We start from the raw sequence: 20302 nt of genomic DNA on the forward strand, positions 1-20302 counted from the left end.
GAAAAAGAAAAAAAAGGGTTTTCAAAATGATAAAAGATGTGGTTTTCAAAACAATTCGGAGGGTTTTTCCTTCCTACTATTCAACGTGTCGCAGGATTCTCTCTTCACTCCTACCGGGACACAAATGTGACCCATAAAAAAAGTTGTTTATTATTTAGAGCAACTTCATAAAACCCTTTCTGGTGAGGCAGAGTCGAGACTTTCGATTACTCTCGAACCCGGATTCTTTCGATAAGGGATGATTATTTTTCTCTCAACTTTTAAGGATGAGATTGTTCATATATATGTCTAACTTGTTATGACTAGTGTGCAGAATCTCTATGTCTTCTTAGCGCGTTGGATGTTATCATTTAGGAGAACTAGTAAGTTGGAAAAGTAGGTTTTGTGGGTACATCTCTAGTAAACCATCACGAGACTATAACTCGTCCACTAGGGACACCTAGGGGTTTAAAGGAATGTTGTATTAGCTAAGTGCATCCGTTTTCTCGACGACATGGAGTTGTTGTATTTTAGATAGTTTGCTCGAGGACTAGCAAAAGCCAAGTGTGGGGAAATTTGTTAAGTGCATATTTTGCATATATTTAGTGTCGAATCCATGCTAGTAATTGCTTATATTCTTGCAAATTATTGTATATTACGTTTCTTTTTCTCTATTTGTGTTTTATTAGGTGAATCATCTAAAAGAAGTGAATTTGCACTTGATTGTGCAATAAAAGAAGCTAGCTACAAATGAAGAAAGGCCAAAGACCAAGTGGAACTCATTGAAGTCTAGGATTTCTTGCTATCATCTTGAAGAGGACGAAAAGACGAAGTCAACGGCGAAAGAACGGAATCATTCCAACATCGTATGAAGATTTTATGGGCATTTGAAGCAAGTCAAAGTGCGCGAAGTAGTCGCAACACAGAATTTATAAAGGCACACATATATATGTTAGGGGCTGCCACCTTCTTCCTCTTTACCAATCACGCGTAAACAACATCATTGATGCTTTGGTGACTTGGTTACGGCTGTAGACTGTTGAGGCGATGAAGACTGACGGCAGGGATCGATGGAAGGTGAAGCTACTGATATTTATTGGTACGCTCGGTTTTGTATGGGAGCTTGGGAAGATCATTGGTTTCTGTCGGAATTGGAAGACTGGATTGGAGTTACTGCCGTCGATCAACATCAGTGAAGATGGCAGTAGTCACGAGAAGGAACTAATGGCTGTAGTGTATGACGGAAGTTGGTTGTTGCTGCCATTGACAGCATGAGATGGAGCTCGACAGTGATGTGGAGTGAAGGAACGCTAATGGCAGGAGTTGAACAGGGAGATGTAATCTCTGTCACGGATAGATCGATGTTTGCTGGAAGTGATGATGAGAAGTATGGTGGATCTGAGCTACTTTTGTTGGCTGACGATAATGGAGATGCTGTGGAGTTGGGTAAGCTGCTGAAGACGCGATGATGGTTAGCTGCTGTTTTGGAGAGATAGGGAAACAAAGACGTTGGCTGCTGTTTGTTGATGCTGTTAAAGAGATGGATGAGCTCAAGAGTTTCAGGGAGAAGAAGTTAGTTGCGAAACAGAAGGGCATGGCAGTTGCTACTGTTAATATCGGTGAGCTTGAGATTGAGAAGGAAGTGCATCTGTGGAGGTTAACGATGACAAGACTTGAGTAAGGACTTGCTGCCGTTGTTGTACGTCCTATTTATGTAGAGACGATGCTGTGCATGGTGATTATCGGTGATGGATAAAACATGGAGCTGTATGGTTTGGAATCAGAGAAGAGAGCTCGACTGGCAGTGACGAGAAGAAGTGGAAAAGTGAACCTAAGATGGAGTTCGAGTTCAGGGAAAGAAAATCGGAAGAGAATCATTTTCACGGAGGGCCTGGTATATGTGGAGTTATTGGCTTAGGTTTGACACTCAGAAGAAAACTATCTTCACGGCAACCAGACTGTCCGTGGAAGTTATTTGCCGGAGTGAAAATTCAGGGAGTTGGAAAAATCACGGAGATACTACTGTCCGTGAATCTGACGAGAGGAAAAAGAAAATCCAGGGAAAAAAATAAATCATGGACAGAGGAGTGTCCGTGGGATGGCTAAGTCGAGGAACAAAATTCAGGGAAAAAGGATTCTCACGGTGGTAATTCTGTCCGTGGGAAACAATAGGATTCCATTGTCTGAAAGTTGAATGGGCTGGACTTCTTGGTCTTATATGCAAGCCCAATATCTGTTTGGGGTTAGGATTGACACGGCCAGATTTTGGACGTGAGTATTAGGCGAGATTTTGGCAAGTTTGGTGACTACTTTAACCGGGATTTAGTGCACGGGCGCAACTACGGTCTTTTTTTTTTTTGATAAAATGAAATTTTATAAAAACTAGCAATAAAGGAAATAACAGTGTTTCCATTACAAAGGACACTAGACCACTTTTTCTTCCTAGACTTTTCTCATAGTCTAGAATCAACATGTACATGCACATGCTTGTTAAGGAATTTTGCTAAATTATCCGTTAAACTATTACAAGACCTCCGAATATAAACAAAGGAAGAACAAGCAAAAAACTTATTGGACTCTAAAGCTTGTCTAAGAATAGTTTTTGAAATCAAATTAACAACAAAACTATTCTTCTTGATACTGTTTATCACATTCTGGTTATCATTAAGGAAGATTAATCTTTCATTTCCCCTGACTCGAGCCCATCTTGTAGCTTCTCGACAGGCTCTGGATTCAGCTTCTTCAACGCTGGTGCACCAACCTGTACCTCTTGTGAAATCCATAATACAACCATTGTCATTAACTTCAACAACCCCATAGGCAAATTTATTTTCTTTACTATGAAAAGCAGCATCGAAATATATGTAGGAGGCTCCCTGATTTCTGTCACAGTTCTCATGAACACAAACTGGATGAGATATATCACAAGCAGACACATTCTTCACATTTTGTTTACAATCCAGATTTTTTCTAAGGTATTGAAGACTATCTTTCCTAATGAACTCAATTAAATCCTTAGGGTTAGGAATAACATGCTCAAAAACCACCTTGCATCTATATTTCCGGATATACCAAAGAACATAAGCAAAGAAATCCCTATTATCCATATCCTTAAGCCATAAAAGGCACCGGTCCTTGTAAGACAGATTTACAGCAGTATAAAATTGATGAGAGAAAGAAAGACCTCTCCAAACAGCTTCAGAGAAAATACATTTTGTGAAAATATGATCAATGCTTTCAATAACATAATTATTGCATACAATGAAGATCAATGGGAGTATGTCTTCCTAATATTTCTCTAACAGGTAAGCAGTCACTTAAAGTTTTCCACATAAAGATTTTAACTCTAGGCATTATATTTAGTTTCCAAATTCCTTTCCATTCCACATGGGTATTGACATGTTTCCTATCACAAAGAAAATTATAGGCAGATTTAATAGAGACTGACTCATCTTTTGTACCAATCCACATCATAGTATCCTCCTTAGTGGTGTCATTAACAGGTTCAAGCAAACTAATCTTTTTCCTGGAATCGTTATCAAACACACTATGGATGAGCTGAGCATTCCACTTACCTTCATTATCAATTAAATCAGACAGTTTAGAGACAAGATGCATGCAATCATTACTTTTTGGTTTGGGAATATCCCCTTGAGGGAGTCATCTATCAGTCCACACTTTAATATTTTTACCATTTCCTACCATCCAACAGTGATTCTCTTTAATAATATCTAGACCCTTACAAATACTAGACCAGACCCAAGACTTAACCGAATTCTTCTTGTAACTAAGAGGTTCAGAATTTGGGAAGTACTTATTTTTAAGAATGATACACCACAGTTTATCAGGATTTTTAATCAATCGCCAGGCAAGTCTAGTAAGCAAAGCAAGGTTAAACTTATGGGGTTTTTTTATGCCTAAACCTCCATTAGCTTTACTAGTACAAATGAAATCCCAAGCTTTAAGATACAAACTTCTATTGTTTTTTTTCCTGCCACCAGAAGTCTCTTTGAAGAGCATCCAGCTTGTCTAAGGTTTTTTTAGGTAAGAGAAAACACGTCATTTGGTACATAGGCATAGCACTAGTAACAGAGAAAATCAAAGTGGTTATGCCTGCTTGGGAAAGAAATTTAGCTATCCAACCCTGAACCCTATTATAGACTCGATCTAGCATATTTTGGTAATTGAAACTCTTGGACCTATTAAAAACAAAGGTGTTCCTAAGTATGTGTCATTTTTTGTAATTCTACCGACCTTAAGAATTCTAGCTAATAATTTACAATGCTTGTTTTCAACTTTCTTACTGAAATAAATGCCTGACTTCTGATAGTTTACTACCTATCCTGAAGAATCACTAATAATCCTAAGAGTATCCAAGAGATTCCTAGCCTGAACTATAGTATCAGTAGTAAACAAAAAGGAATCATCCACAAAAAATAAATGAGAAACAGAAGGACAATTTTTGTTAACTTTTATACCAGTTACCTTGACTGTACTTTCAGCATGAAAAAGAAACTTAGAAAAAGCTTCCATACAAATGATAAAGATATAGGGTGACATAGGGTCACCCTGTCTAATTCCTCTAGTAGGAAAAAAAAATTCACCCGGGGAACCGTTAACAAGAACAACCGACGAAACAGTGGATATACAATTATAGACAAGGTCCCAGAAATCATTAGAAAAACCAAATTTTTTGAAAACAAATATTATAAAATTCCATTCAATCTTTTATCACGCCTTTGGAGAGAAGAAGACAAGGAATAAAAGCTAGGGTTTTGGAGGGGTTTCACCATCGTAACAATTTCTCTTTTATTTTCATATATATTTAACATGGGTGTTTCTACATCCATGAGTAGCTAAACTTCTTAGTGATTGGGGATGAATTCTAGTTCTAATACATGATTCAATTTAGCATATAAATTTATTCAAAAATTATTCATATGATTATTGTTTGTTTTTACTTTAATAATTTTATGGTTGATTGATAAATTGTTTAGGTGGCCAACTAAGTCAGTTTATTAGTGAATCTAGTGCTAGTAATGAGTCAAGATATCCGTAATTATTGAATAACTCTTACACGAGTAGAAATTGCGAAAGCTTGTAGGGGGGATTGTGTGTAGAAATCGCAAGTAAAAACAACCTTAATAAGTGGACCGAGCATACTGAGTTTAACTGCTAGGATCAAACCTAAGTTCACAAACCTTAAGGCATTCGATTGAATTACATCTTGCAAGAGTAGCTCAAGGTGGCTCAGACGGATAGAATTTCGAGACTAGGTGTATATGTTTTCCATTGATATAAGGAATTTTGGGGATAGCTAAGCGTACCTTCTTTCCTACGGTTGGTAATAATCTGTGATTTACAAAGAATATATGAATATGCTACTTTGATGACTGTTTAGTAACGAAGAAGGATTCCTTGATCATATTTCTCTCCATTGCTTGCAATCTTAATTACTCTTATTTGCTTTGTTCTAAAATATAAAACAAACCCCCCATTGTGACATTTTTGACAACTAAAACTCCCTGCTCTTCGTGGGAACCAATCTTATTTACTGCTATATTATTCGTTAGTAAAGTAGAATATAAGTGAATTAAGTTGAGCACTTACGAAACGCATCAGAAAATCTCCCTTTGTATTTCAGAATACCATTCAAGTAAGAGTATGTAGTATTAGTGGTGGGGTAAGAGTAAGCTGAGCAATTAACCTCTGAACTGTGGAGTCTTCAGCATAACTATCAAGAATGTCTTGAGTCCAAGCTGGTCTTGAAATGGAAGTAGAATTGCAGCCAGCAGTGGAGTGAGATCTCCTAGAAAGAGCATCAGCAACTCTATTCTCAGAGCCCTTCTTGTAACATATCTCATAATCATAACCCAAGAGCTTCATAAGCCATTTCTGCTGTAAAATAGTTGAAATTTTCTGTTCTAGGAAATAGTGAATACTCTGATGGTCTTTTTTGATAATGAAATGTGTACCTTGTAGATAACGTTTCCACCTAGTGACTGCTTGGACAATGACTACCAACTCCTTTTCATAAGTAGACAAAGCAGCAGCTTTGGGTCCTAGAGGCTTGCTGTAAAAACCAATGGCTATGTTGTCTTGCGTAAGGACAACACCAATACCTAAGTCACAAGCATCTGTTTCCAAGACAAACTTCTTGGTGAAGTCAGGTAAAGCAAGCACAGGTGTAGTTGTCATTGCCTTCTTGAGATGAAGAAAAGAAGTAGTAGCAGTAGGGGACCAATAAAAAGAATCTTTCTTAAGTAAGTCAGTCAAGGGCCTAAAAATGAGACCATAGTTTTGAACAAATTTTCTATAATAACCTGTGAGGCCCAAAAACCCTCTTAGATCTTTGATATTAGTAGGTGCTGGCCAATCCACCATTGCAGAGATCTTTGCAGGATCAGCCATAACTCCATTAGCAGTAACAATATGCCCCAAATACTCTAACTCTGATTGGCCAAAACAATACTTAAAATTTTTGCATACAACTGATTTTCCCTGAGAATTTGCAATGTGGTTTATAAGTGAAGAATATGGTCCTCCAAGGAAGAGTTGTAGATCATGTTAGAGCATTGCTCGGTCGAACACGCATGCGTTGCTATCTCAAGCATGTTTGTCAAGTTTAGTTGTAAAAACTATATGGCTTGATTTCTAGACTACTTATAGCTAAGTCTCGGTTTAGGACAATTTAATGTAGTTGAGCTCCAGACTCCATGGCGATCATCTTACGAAGACGAAGAACTACTCAAGGAACCAGTGGAACTTCATCCAACTAAAAGGTATGTGGAGACTTGAACTTATCTATCACTCAAAAGTCTATCTACTTTATCTCCTACTCTTGAGACAAAGTCGTATAAGTATGATAGTTTTCATACATACACGTTTTTTATTTCGACCGAGTTTACTCGCCTATCTTTTTCTCGAAATATGTGTTGGTAAGCTTTCGCTTTAACCACTTTCCATCTTAACCCGTGATGACAGTGATGATGACGTTTCAATCTTGAAAATAGCTTTGGTGACAATAATTGTGAATAACGACTGTTATAATATTATAGAATAATGCTTCAATGATTGAAATGTAGAGTTGAGATTACGTAACCAACTATGGATATAAGCATATATAGTGTGTTCGCACATTAGTGTATAAATCCATGTGCCGGAAACCAAGTGTGTGCATATGTGTGCATACGGTATTGGTGAAGGAGACAGGTTGAGTACGCGTACCCGCGGAAGTTTTCAAACCGAAAATTTTTGCTGATTTTGTAAGTTTGCAAACTGTTAAACCAGTCACCTTAGGTACGCGTACCCACGTAAGTTTTCGAACCGAAAATTTCTGCTGAGTTTGTAAACTCAAATCCGGTAGCTATGGTACACGTACCCGTACGCGTACCCAAGCTGGTTATATTTCTCAAATCGGTAGTTTCATGAACTTAAACAATAAATCAATAAGGAATCCAATCTTTGCAAACCGTGGCTATATTGTTCATGAATTGAGTCAAATGAATCAAAACGATTTTGTTTCAATTGTGTCTATGAATAAAGACCTAAGCAATTGAACAACTCTTCAACTAGTTCTTATGAGTCATTTGAACTAGTTGTGAAGAAGATGAATACGATTAATATGAAAGTGCTCATATGCCTAACCATTGGTTAACTGTTTGTGAACCAACTAAGTGTACACGTTTAGGTACGGTTACTCAAACCTAAATGAAATACATTTTATTTGTGTGAAACAAGCTAAGTTTTGATCTAACGGTTGAAAGATATTAGCTTGGTTAAATCAGGTTTTTCGTCTAACGGTGAATATTGAATGCTTTGTTACCAAGGTAACTTGGATTTCAAACCCTGATTCGAAAACTATATAAAGGAGATATCTAGAAACTGAAAAAACTAATCCCCACACCTCCTGTGTGATACTAGTTGGTTTTGCTAGAGTCGATTCTCCTTTAACCTTAAGTTTCTTCTCGAGACCCTGTAGGTTAACGACTAAAAGGCTTCATTGGGATTGTGAAGCCAAATGAAACTACTTCTCTCGTAGTTGAGCGTTCTGATCGTGCCATTTTCTATCGTACGAGTTCAATTGAATAATTGGCTTGAGATTATATCTCCGATATGGAAAGATAAAAAGAAATCACAAACATCTTCGTCTCATCGTTTGTGATTCCACAATATCTAGTTTCACTACCATACGATTTAGATTATTGTGAGGTGATTGATAATTCTAGGATGTTTTTCGTGAATATAAGTCCGGTTATCAATTAGTTCATGTTCATCTTGATTTTATCATAAGAAGGAACAAAACTCATAGGTTTATCTGTGGGAGCCAGATTTATCTATTATCATAGACTTTTCTGTGTGATACAGATTTGTTTATTAAAGTCTTCGACTTTGGGTTGTAGCAACTCTTGGTTGTGGGTGAGATCAACTAAGGGAATCAAGTGCGTAGTATCCTGCTGGGATCAGAGACGTAAGGAGCGCAACTGTACCTTGAATCAGTGTGAGATTGATTAGGGTTCAACTACAGTCCAGACCGAAGTTAGTTTGTAGTAGGCTAGTGTCTGTAGCGGCTTAATACAGTGTGGTGCTCAATCTGGACTAGGTCCCGGGGTTTTTCTGCATTTGCGGTTTCCTCGTTAACAAAATTTCTGGTGTCTGTGTTATTTCTATTCCGCATTATATTTTGTTATATAATTGAGATATCACAGGTTGTGCGTTAAGATCAATCAATTAGAATATCCAACCTTTGGTTGTTGATTTAAATTGATTGACAATTGGATATTAGTATTTGGTACCATCCAAGTTATCTCTCTTGTATTTGATAAAGACTCGCAGATTTCCATTTGCTTGAGTATAGATCAAATCGAGAGATTGAGATATTAACTCTTTGATATAATTTTATCTAGATTGAGTCTGACTGTCTAGTTGATTCTCTAAAAAGTATATTGGAGTTAGTCCATACAGATTGCTAATCGAAATATTGGGTGAGGTTGTTAGACCCCCGCTTTTTCAGATCAAAATATCATCAAAGAACACAAAAATAAATTTCCTAAGATGAGCTTGAAAAACCTTATTCATAAGTGCCTGAAAGGTAGCTGGTGCATTTGTGAGACCAAATGGCATCACCTTAAATTCAAAGTGACCATGATGGGTTCTAAAAGAAGTTTTATGGGTGTCAGAAGGAAATACTCTGATTTGATGATACCCAGACTTCAAATCAATCTTTGTAAAGAACTTAGAACCATGAAAGTCATCTAACAGTTCATCAATGACTGGAATGGGAAATTTTTCCTTGATGATAATGTTGTTTAGATTCCTATAATCAACACAAAATCTCTAGGAATTGTCCTTCTTGTTAACAAGTATAATAGGAGAAGCAAATGAGTTTTTGTTGGGTTGTATAACACCAGAAAACAACATTTCTTGGACCAGTTGTTCAAGCACAGACTTCTGCAGGTAAGGGCACTTATAAGGTCTCAAATTTACAGGTACTGAATTAGGTTGTAGAGGTATTTTCTGGTCTAATTCTCTTTGAGGTGGAAGGGATTTTAGCTCAGAGAAAACATCAGCAAACTGATTGAGGATACAAGATATATGGGGGTGGTTGGGAGGGACTAGTGGTGGTAGAAATAGAAAATAGCTGACCTACCAGTCCATGAGAATGCTTTTGAAAGAACTTTTTAACTGCATAACCACTCATCTTGCTCAAGGAAGGTTGTTGGGTGATGCCCTGTAGTGTAATCTTCTTGCCCTGATGCTTGTAGGAGATACATAATTTGGAAAGATTGAATAAAACATCCCCCAATTTCAACCAATCAGCACCTAACACAATATCACACCCTCCTAAGGCAAGCAGTCTCAAGTCACTACAGAATTTATGTCCTTGCATAGACCAATCTAATTTCGAACAAATGCCAGAGCTGATAGTTTTATCACCATTTGCTACAGTGACTAGTAGACTAGCAGTGTGTTCTATGGGGCATTGTAAACTGTGAGATAATCCAGAGTCAATAAAACTGTGTGTACTACAAGTATCTATAAGAATGGATATTGATTTTTTCTTGAGAAACCCAGGAATTCTGATGGTATCAGCTGAAGCACTCCCAGTCAAGGCATGTAGAGAGATTTCCATATTACTCTCCATTAGTGTTTCCTCATCAGTCCCATGTTCAGTATCTAATCCTGCATCAGAAATTTCCTCAGCTTCCTCCCCTATTAGCACACATAAATATTGTTTCTTACAATTATGTGCCCTTTTATAAGGCTTATCACAACTGAAGCATAAGCCTTGTGCTTTCCTTGCCCGTACCTGCTCAGGGGTAAGTCTTTTGAGGGGTAAAGATGGATTATCTTTAGGTAAGGATGGTGGGGCAGAAGAAGTGGAGGGGACAAAAGTTGATTTTGGAGGAATGGTGGGTGGTTGAAAGGGTCTTGAAGTAGGGCTTGGGTTGGAAAAATATTTTGGGATGGTTTTAGGTTGTTTGTTTTGTAATAGAATAGTTTCTTCTTGCATCCTTGCAAGTGAGAAAGCATTCATTAGTGTTTTAGGTTGAAACATGAGTACTGAATTTCTGAGTTCCTCCTTTAAGCCCCCAATAAAACTAGCAATGAAATAAGTTTCAAGAAAATCCTTATGAATACTCAACAGTAAGGCTTTGTAATATTCAAATTCTTCGAAATAAGCTTCTACAGTGGTAAGTTGAGCTAATTTATTGAAAAAGCCAACAATATTGTCATGAGCAGGATTTTCAAATCTAGAGCAAACACTATCACAGAAATATGGCCATGGAATATGAGTTTTGTTAAGGCAGAAATTGTCATACCACTTGTTAGCTTTACCATCTAAATGAAAGGCTGGCATCCTTGTCTTGTGCATCTCCTGGATATTATTCATTTGAAAATAGTATTCACACTTCTGGATCCAGCTTTTGGGATTATCACCATCAAACCTAGGAAAATCGATCTTGGGCATTCGATGAAATTGAGTAGAATCTCTCGACCACTAGAATGTGAAGTAAAAGGAGATACACCAGTGTTAGACCCTTGAGCATCATTTTGATCTCTGTCGAGATCTCGATTAGAAAAAAAAATCCAACTGAGATTGAAAACCTTTTTCGATATTTGCCTTCAGTGACTGCATACTAGAACCGATTTCTACCTTCATCGACTGTAAATCATCTTTTGTCGACGTTGTACTGATTTGCAGAGCTAGATTGTTTACCTTCAAATGTAAATATTTGATTTCTTGTTGTTGTCTGTTATTGGTTTCTTGTAGCTCCTTACAGGTCTGAGCCACCATGATGCTAGGAAGGAACGACTCTGATGTCAGTTGTACTATTCTTAGTACGTTTGAGAGAAATTGTAACGGAAAACGAACGAAACAAGGACGGAAAGTAACCGTATAATAGAAATTCTAGCTAAGCAGCAAACTACAACTTCATTAATTCATAACTAAAAGTGAAAAAGAGTTTCTCTTACAGCTTTAATACAACTCAAGGAAAGTAAAACCCTAAGCTAATCAACGAATTCCAGCTAGCCACGCGTCACCCAGAGATAAGATCACTACTGACCAATTATTGAGCTGCCGACACCATTATGTTTTAAGCACCCAGGTTTGATCTAAGGGCACTCATGTAGTTTACGGCTAACTAAAGGAAAGTCACATGACAGTTTGGTTGTCATATTTTAGTATCAAAACTCATCTAGAGTCGCTTGATTAAATACTAGAGTCAACTTTGTTTAGGTTAGACTAGAAAGACTAGGAATGTTGAGACATACAAGTATTACTCCGAAGACCTGAAGAATGTTAATAAGTAATGAACTACAACGACGACATCATCCTTCCACTTGAGGTTAGTAATATTGACTTGAACTGTTTCATTCCTAACGTATCTTTTAAGTCGTGCTATATTGAAAACATAACTGCGAAGCTATATATAATGTACATATTGTATATTACTCTAGTGATGTGACATGATCAAAATAGTATGATCGTAGTATTAAGGAATTAGACTACGAAGTATAACGCTTATCTTTTGAACTTGGTAGATATGACATCGATATAATCTTGTATATACTGTTATGATTATGTGAATGGGTTATGGTGAAGATTTCATCCTAAGAAACAATGTTTTACATTTGTTTAAACGAAGTACATTCATGAACTTGTTTCATGAATCGAAAGGGAAATCAATAGGATTGTTGGTCTGGCTATTCACCGAAAATCTTTGGATGACCAATATGTGTGAGTTAGTAGAATCGATCTTAACTCAGATTATGTATCTTGGTATAACTAATCACAATGCCTAGACTTATGATTTGGTATTACTGGTTTTGATAATTCGTGTAACCGATCCTAAGTAATCACCATGTGATGGTATCATCGATCCTTGTAATTGGTGTGACCGATCCTAGTAATTGTTGTGACCGATCATAAGTGTTGTGTGACCGATCCTTGTAATTAGTGTAACCGGTCCTGGTAATTGGTGTGACCGATCACAAGTAATACCATGTGTAGATAGAAAGGATCCTTGTAACTGGTGTAACCGATCCTAGTGACTGGTGTGACCGATCACAAGTGTTTCCATATTTAGGTATAACCGATCCTAGTGATTGGTATAACCTATTGAACCCATGTATGTGATTTGGTATTTGAACAATCACATAATAGTCTTGGAAAACAGGCGAACCAATTCTAAACTTGTTTGGAAGTGTGGTATAACCGATTCCAAGAATGCAAATCCATGTAAATATGAAATAAACATTTGCAGTGAAAAGATGTCAACATACTTTGAACACAAGATGTAACTCTTATCATTTATTGTTCAAAGATATTCCTTGGTACTCAAGGTGATCCTGTGCCGAAATAAATTATGAATCTTTTAATTAAGGTTTTTAGTTTTATATGCTTTAATTACCATCAATTAATGCATATCTAGAGAATAAAATTAGTAATGTGCATTTTCTAATTGAAGATTTTCTACCGAGATATTTCGGAAATATTGTATAAATACCTAAGTTTGCATTTCTAGCAAACTATCCTAAGAGCTATGCAAACTTCATTTCTTATTGTTTCTGGTGGAGCCGTCTATTCGGGGAGGAAAGTATCATAATTAGGTGAAATCTCTTATGACCGCTCGTTTAAAGACTTTTGTGGGATCAAGAAGCTCTACGAGTACCGTTTGTAGGAAACTAGATAATTGCAGTATTATTAGTTTTCGATTTGATTTGATTGACTAACAGTTGTTGAAAATTTTATTGCACCTAGTTTGTTTATGCTTGAGAATTTTCTCTTCTGATATAAGATTCACTCAAACTAGATCAGAGTACCGACGGGATCTTTAGAACTGTTGTTAGATCTAAAGACATCTTGTGATAATCCATTGTTAACAGACTCTGTTATGTGCGTGATTGATCACAAGAGATTCAAGTGATGTTGAGAAGTTTATTGAAGATAAAAGAAGATTTGAAGACGAAGAAGATTTTTTATTAGTTTTCGTATCTTGTGAATTGTGTGCACAAACCTTAATCGGATGGGATCCAACTAGGATCGATTTATCGATTGATTAGTTGTGTAAGATCGGGATTCTCTATATTTCTCTTTGAGATTTATATTGATTGAGTGCGAATCTATACTTAACTATTTCAGTAGTTATAGTTAGGTCGATCTAACCAGAAAAAGGAGTTTATTAGATTAAACATAAGATCCGCGAATCTATACTTGAATATTTCGGTAGTTATAGTTAGATTGATCTAACCAGAAAAAGGAGTTTATAGATAAAAACATAAGAGCCTTTATCAACGACTCATCTAAATCTTGTAGCAAGATTGATTAGAGTGGTTACCAAACAGACTCTAGAAGTCGAAGGTGCAGGGATACTGAGGGAACTAAGTAACTAGGGTAGTCTGCTTGGTCTCAAATATACGAATTTGGTGTTAGATTTTGTATAACGGCTTAATTATAAGAGTATTAAAAAATGGACTAGGTCCCGGGGTTTTTCTGATTGCGGTTTCCTTGTTAACAAAATCTGGGGAGGAGCCAAGGGTTGACTAACCCTGGCTCTATCCCCCCCTAAAATCTCGAAAACCATTTATAAACCCCTAAAATTTATCATTTTTTTTGTATTTAGTCCACCTAATGCATAAAATTTAGTCCAATAGGTCCAACTTGTTTATAAAATTTCATTTTATCCCCCCTAAATATTTATTTCTGGTTCCGCTACTGAACAAGATCTTGCTGTGTCTTTTACTTTGATTTTCACATTATAATTATTTATTATAATAAAGTAAAATACACATATACGTTAACTCTGCATTACTTGATAGTAATCCAATGGAGTTTGGTTATTACTGAACCTATTATCAAGTAACACACTTTGTTGTCGTATTGTGTCGATCTTGTATCCATAGTCAATCACACAAGTTATCTTTTTGTTGTATTATCGATCTTGTATCCATAGACAATGATGCGAAGTGTGAACCGAATTGTCGTATTGTCCCGACTCTGTCCATAGACGATCACATTCGGTAAAGGACTTATAGGTTGAAACAAAAAGATTGTGGTGTATTTGGGTATCCTCGTCTTTTCAAGTTTCACATAGGATACATAAGTGACAGGACTAAGTTTCTGGTAAGGAGTGATTCTTCAGAATAATGGACATGCTCACAAACTTAAGTTCTCTACCAATCTTCTTATCTGATGTTTCCAAAGCTTTACAGAACCCTTATGAACTACATAAACAAAAAAAAAACTATATGATCGGTCTAAGGTATCACTTATCGCTTATATTTGCGATAATAACTTCGTTATCCTGTACAACAAAAGGACTTACGGGTCATTACGATATTTGTTTTAACCCATCCCGGTATAGATTTCCTTAGTTCGTTAATAGGAAATGGCACGTCCATACATGAGCATTATTAAAAATGCCCGTCCCCATGTGAACCATTTGTACTATTAAAAATCAAGTCTTTATATTTAAAATTTTAAGTTTGTGAACTGGAAAAACATTTTGTGAACTTTAAGAACTAACTTGATTACTCCTTATAACTTACAATCCTTTTTGCAAAGTTCATCATTATACTAAAGTCATACGACATATCTCAGTATATAGAATGGTAGATAAATTAATTAAATCTAAGTGTCATTGTTCACATATCTTTGTTGATGAAGTTTTCATTGACGCAATCTTCAGTCTACAATCTTCAAGGTCGATTGGTGATTTCTGATATTCAACTACCTTGCTCTAATCCTAGCCCAACGTTGACTTTAGTAGACTATAAATCAAGATATAGTAGAAACTAAAATTTACAACAAGCTTGACATACCAAAACTTGTGATTTTGACCGAGCGATGCTCTAACATTAAGGATGCGCCTTTTTATCTTTGGATTTCGCCATTGTTTAAGGTCGATTATATGTCATTAAAGGTCAATCAGAGTCACTATTTTACTGCAATGTGGAAAAATATCCTGGCAATACGTATCAGGTTCGAAACTTTGTATTTGGAACTTCTAAAATTTCTTCATAAAGAATGAATTTCCCAATAACATTTGAGGAGATGTTGAAACCTGATGGGATTTCTGATGCATCACATTAAAAGGTTCAAATTTAGTCAAAATCCTTGAATGTTTTTTTAACAAGGATCTCGATGAATCTTTCAGACTTTGCTAACTCAACTTCATATCTAAAGAAGATATAACTTGATGTAACTTAATACACTTCATCTAATGCATGCGACAATTCCTAAAATCGTCAGATCGAGCACCTACATTCTAGGTATTGAAATCGTGAATCGTAAAATGACTCGTTTTTCATTAGGTATTAAATTGTATATCGGATCGCGAACTGAAGATTCATGGTAAAATTTTAAAACACTTTATTTTAACTTCTATCTGCATAAGTAACATTTTTTAATTATAATATGCACCTTTGATATATTAATAAGCTTACAAATGTGAGGAAGGATTCACTCACATTTTTATTCTATCCCACATGTTGGACATCGTTTTCTTTTAACAAAACCTTAATGTTAGCGGATATAAAGAAAATATTTTGGGTACATGTTCCTCTTATAGAGGTCTATATATCTGCCAAAAATGAGTGTATTCCAAAATACCAATCCCCACTATCTACCAAACATAATTTCAATGGTTGAAATTTCGTTGATCGTTAACGAATGATTTTCAAAGCAGTGGACTTATACATTTCGGAATGTGCTCATTTTTGGTAGGTATGTAGAGATTTTAAAGCGAACATATCTCAAAATGTTAGATCCAAATCCTTTACCATTTAGGTTTCGTTCAAAAAATGACGTTCAAAGTGTTAGATAATATGAAAACTACCGTGCGATTGGATTCGCACTCTACAAATATTACTTCTTTTTTTTCTGAATCACATGAATTTTATTAAAATGAATTAAGAGTTACATCTAACAAGTAGAGATGATAAAACAAAAACAGCCAAAAGGAAACCTAAATCAAAAAAAAAAAAGAAAATCTAAATGAACAGGCCCAACAACAAAGGCCCAGGAAATAGAAACTTCAGATAGCTTTATAATTTTTCAGCTAAATCCGTAGTAGTTTATGCCTGGAAATTCAACTCTAGCTAACAAATGGGGTTTTCCCATATAAATCTGTCTTTCTCCTGCTCTAAGTTGAGTCCCTTTCTTTGCAACAACATCTGCAGAAAAGTTTGTTTCCCTATAACAGTGGCAGAATCTAATAGACATCAGTTGACTAGCTGGTCTTCTCCATCTCATTTTTAATGAACCAAGGAATTTTACCAGAAGTAAATTCATTTATGACTGTTTGAGAATCTGAGATGAGGATTATGTTCCCAAGTTTCCATTCAACAGCTAATTCAGCAGCACAAGTTATAGCAAAGACTTCTGCAATGTAATTAGTGGTAATCCCCAAACCTCCAGTTAGAGTGCAGATTACCTGACACAAATGATCTCTGACTACAACCCCAAATCCTGCTAATCCTGGATTTCCAAAAGAATCTCCATCACAGCAGAATAAGGTTGCACCAAAACTGGGAGCCTACCAATGACAAACTTTGATATCTTGAAATTTAATACTTCTTGTGCCAAGCTTGAAGAAAAGGATTATATCTTGATCATAATTCTGATCCCATTTGTTAGCTTTAATTCTCAAGCCACCTTCCCACACCATTTTCATAATTCTGCTTTTGAAATGCTAAACATTAGGATTAACATTATCAAAGTACTTCCTATTTTTCTGAAACCATAATTCTTTCACTATTGAACAGCTTTTGTGATCCAAACTTCTTTAATCAAGGGGCTTCTATTTCTTGCAGTTTTCCATAAATCTTCAAATGAACTTGGACAATTAAAATCAAAAATGGAACATATCCAGTTCCAAATGTTGGAACTGAAGCTACAGGTCCACAAGAGGTGATTCATGTTGTCTTTCTCTTTTTGACAGATGCAACATCTGGAAACTGTTTCATATCCTTGTTTAACCATTGTCAAATCATCCAAATATATTCTTTGAATTATCTTCCATACATTACTGGCAGTACTTGGATGAAGAAAAGAGTTCCAAATTTTCTTAGGCCATTGCAGTTTTGGATTCTTGAATCTTATCATTTCAATTGCAGAGGAAGTGGTAAATTTGCCTTTGATATCCCCAATCCAGACTAATTCATTTTTACCACCTCCAACATCTGGCAGTTTAAGGATGATAAATACTGTTTGATTTCATTTGAATTCTCCACTCATTATTTGTCAAAATATCTGCAACTTTAAGATGAATGTTTTCTTTAATAGATGCAGTGAATCCTACAGATTCTATAATAGGAGTATCTCCAATCCAATGATAAAACCATAAGGAAATTTTTTTCCCATCCCCAATGCACCACCTAATGTTCTCTTTTAAAGATTCCCAAGCCCATTTAAATCCTATCCATGTAGAAGACATCTGCCAATTTTAGCTCCATTGATTATTTCTGTCCATGAATTTTGCTTTGATGAATAAGGCCCATTATTCATTGGAATTGAGAATTTTCCATAGCATCTTCGTAAGTAAGGATTTGTTAAGGACTTCTAATATTTGAATGCCTAATACACCTTCACTGAATGGAACACAAATATTTTCCCATGCTAAGTAATGTATTTCCTAGTTTCACTATCACCAGCCCAAAGGAAATTCCTTATTATTTTCTCACAAGATTTAATGATTGCAGATGGCCACTTATAAATAGTCATGTTGTATATTGGAATACTGCATAAGACTGATATAACAAAAACTAAACTTTCTTGAAATGACAACAGTTTACCCTTCCAAGCTGCTAGCTTCTTTTGCATCATCTCCACCATTGGCCATATTGTGGAAGCTTTAACTCTACCAGGATGAAGAATAATTCCAAGGTATTTGTCTGGGAAGCTACTGATATCCATCTGTATCATTTGCTGAATCTGAATTTTTCTGACAGATGTAGTGCCTTCAATAAAAAGTTTGCTCTTTGCTGTGTTGATCAATTGACCTGAGGCTTTTTGATAAGAATCCAATAAACTCAGAAGATTCTTGATACTTTTTTTCCCTCCATTGCAGAATATAAATACATCATCTGCAAAAAAACAGATGTGTAGGATGAATACCTTTTCTAATAACCATGGGTTCAATATCTCCATTTTGCACCATTTGAGTTAAATTTCTGCTTACAACATCCTCCATCAAGACAAAAAGAATTGGTGACAAGGGATCTCCTTGTCTTAAACCCCTTTCAGTACAGAAGAAACCTTGAGTACCTCCATTGATCATGACTGAGATCTTTGCTGACTTAAAAATAGTATGTAGCCATTCACACCAAGAATTGGAAAATCCATATTTACTTAGTACCTTCAGAAGGAATTCCCAGTTTGAATCATATGCCTGTGAAATATCTAATTTTAGCCCCACATTTCCACCCCTTCTTTTCTTTTTCATCTCATTTACCATATCAGAAGCTAGAAGAATTTTCTCTTGAATGCATTTGCCTTTGATGTGTGCAACTTGTTGAGAAGAAATTAGCTTTGACATTAAGTTACTCATTCTTGCTGTGATGATTTTGGTGAAGATCTTGAAACTTACATTGCTCAATCATATAGGCCTGAATTGATGAGGAGATTTAGCACCTTCTGTCTTAGGAAATAAAACTAAGAAATTAGAATTAAGACCTTTGGGAATAAATTTTCTTTCCCAACAAAACTGTACCGCATTAACTACATCTTTATGTATAATTTGCCAGCAAGCTCTATAAAATTTTTCTGTGAATCCATCAGGTCATGGTGAACTATCAGGATCCATGTTGAAAAGAATGTCTTTAATTTCTTGCTCATCTGGAATTTTATCTAACATGCTCTGATCTTCAGAAGATATTACTTTTGGAATGACTTCAAGTAATGAATCCATATTTTTACTTTGTTTGAATTTAAATTTTTCTTTGAAATGGTTGACTAAAACTTCAGCTATCTTGTTTTGATTAGAAATAACTTCACCATGTTCTTCCACTAGTTGACTAATACAATTACGAGCTTGCCTTATCTTGAGATTAGTATGAAATAAGTTGGTATTAGCAACCCATTCTTTTACCCATCTAATCCTAGATTTCTGCTTCAATAATGTATTAAGTTGTACTTCTCTGTTGTTGTAGTCATTTTGAGCTTCCACCAATTTGCTTAGAGCTTCAGCATCAAATGGATCATTATCTAACTTATTCATTGCATCTTCAAGTTTTAACTCGGAATTTTTTAGTTGCTCATGAACATTGCCAAATACCCTCCAATTCCAGTCTTGAAGAAACTTTTTTAATTTTTTAACTTACTTTGAAACAAAAAAGCAGGATCACCTCTGATATATTCTGACCATATTTTTTCCACTTCAAGCAAAAAATCCTTATGAGTTAACCACATTTTCTGAAATTAAATGGAGCATTAGCTGGTTTTGGGATATTAATACTTCCTCCCATGAGTGGAGCATGATCTGAAGCAACTCTTAAACCCACTTTGTATCCCCATTTTGGAAATTTTTGAAGCCAAATTTTATTAAACATGGCTCTATCTAGATTGCATAAGATTCTTTTGTTACCATGTTGGCAATTTGACCAAGAGAACTGAGTACCAGTTTTTGGAGCTTGCAACAATTCACAGTGATTCAAACATTCATTAAACTATGTCATTGATCTTCTATTTGGACTTTTGCCACCAATTTTTTTCTACTGAAGTCAGAGCATTGAAATCACCAATGATTAACCAAGGTTGATTCAAACCACTAGTTATTTTCATTTTAGACCATAAAAATCTTCTTTGAACTAAACCAAC

At 35.7% G+C, this 20302-nt stretch overlaps 1 protein-coding gene across 1 annotated transcript; it reads right to left on the minus strand.

Annotated features, from left to right (window-relative positions):
* Positions 1 to 16715: 16715 nt before the first annotated feature.
* On the minus strand, positions 16716 to 19034 carry LOC113334014. Its single transcript, XM_026580366.1, has 3 exons — positions 18602 to 19034; positions 18280 to 18486; positions 16716 to 16963 (listed from the first exon to the last, which is right to left on the minus strand). Exons 1-3 carry the CDS (start codon positions 19032 to 19034, stop codon positions 16716 to 16718), a joined length of 888 nt encoding a protein of 295 aa, XP_026436151.1.
* Positions 19035 to 20302: the final 1268 nt, after the last annotated feature.

This window comes from Papaver somniferum, unplaced genomic scaffold, assembly GCF_003573695.1.
Source record: "Papaver somniferum cultivar HN1 unplaced genomic scaffold, ASM357369v1 unplaced-scaffold_135, whole genome shotgun sequence".
Classification (NCBI taxonomy): domain Eukaryota; kingdom Viridiplantae; phylum Streptophyta; class Magnoliopsida; order Ranunculales; family Papaveraceae; genus Papaver; species Papaver somniferum.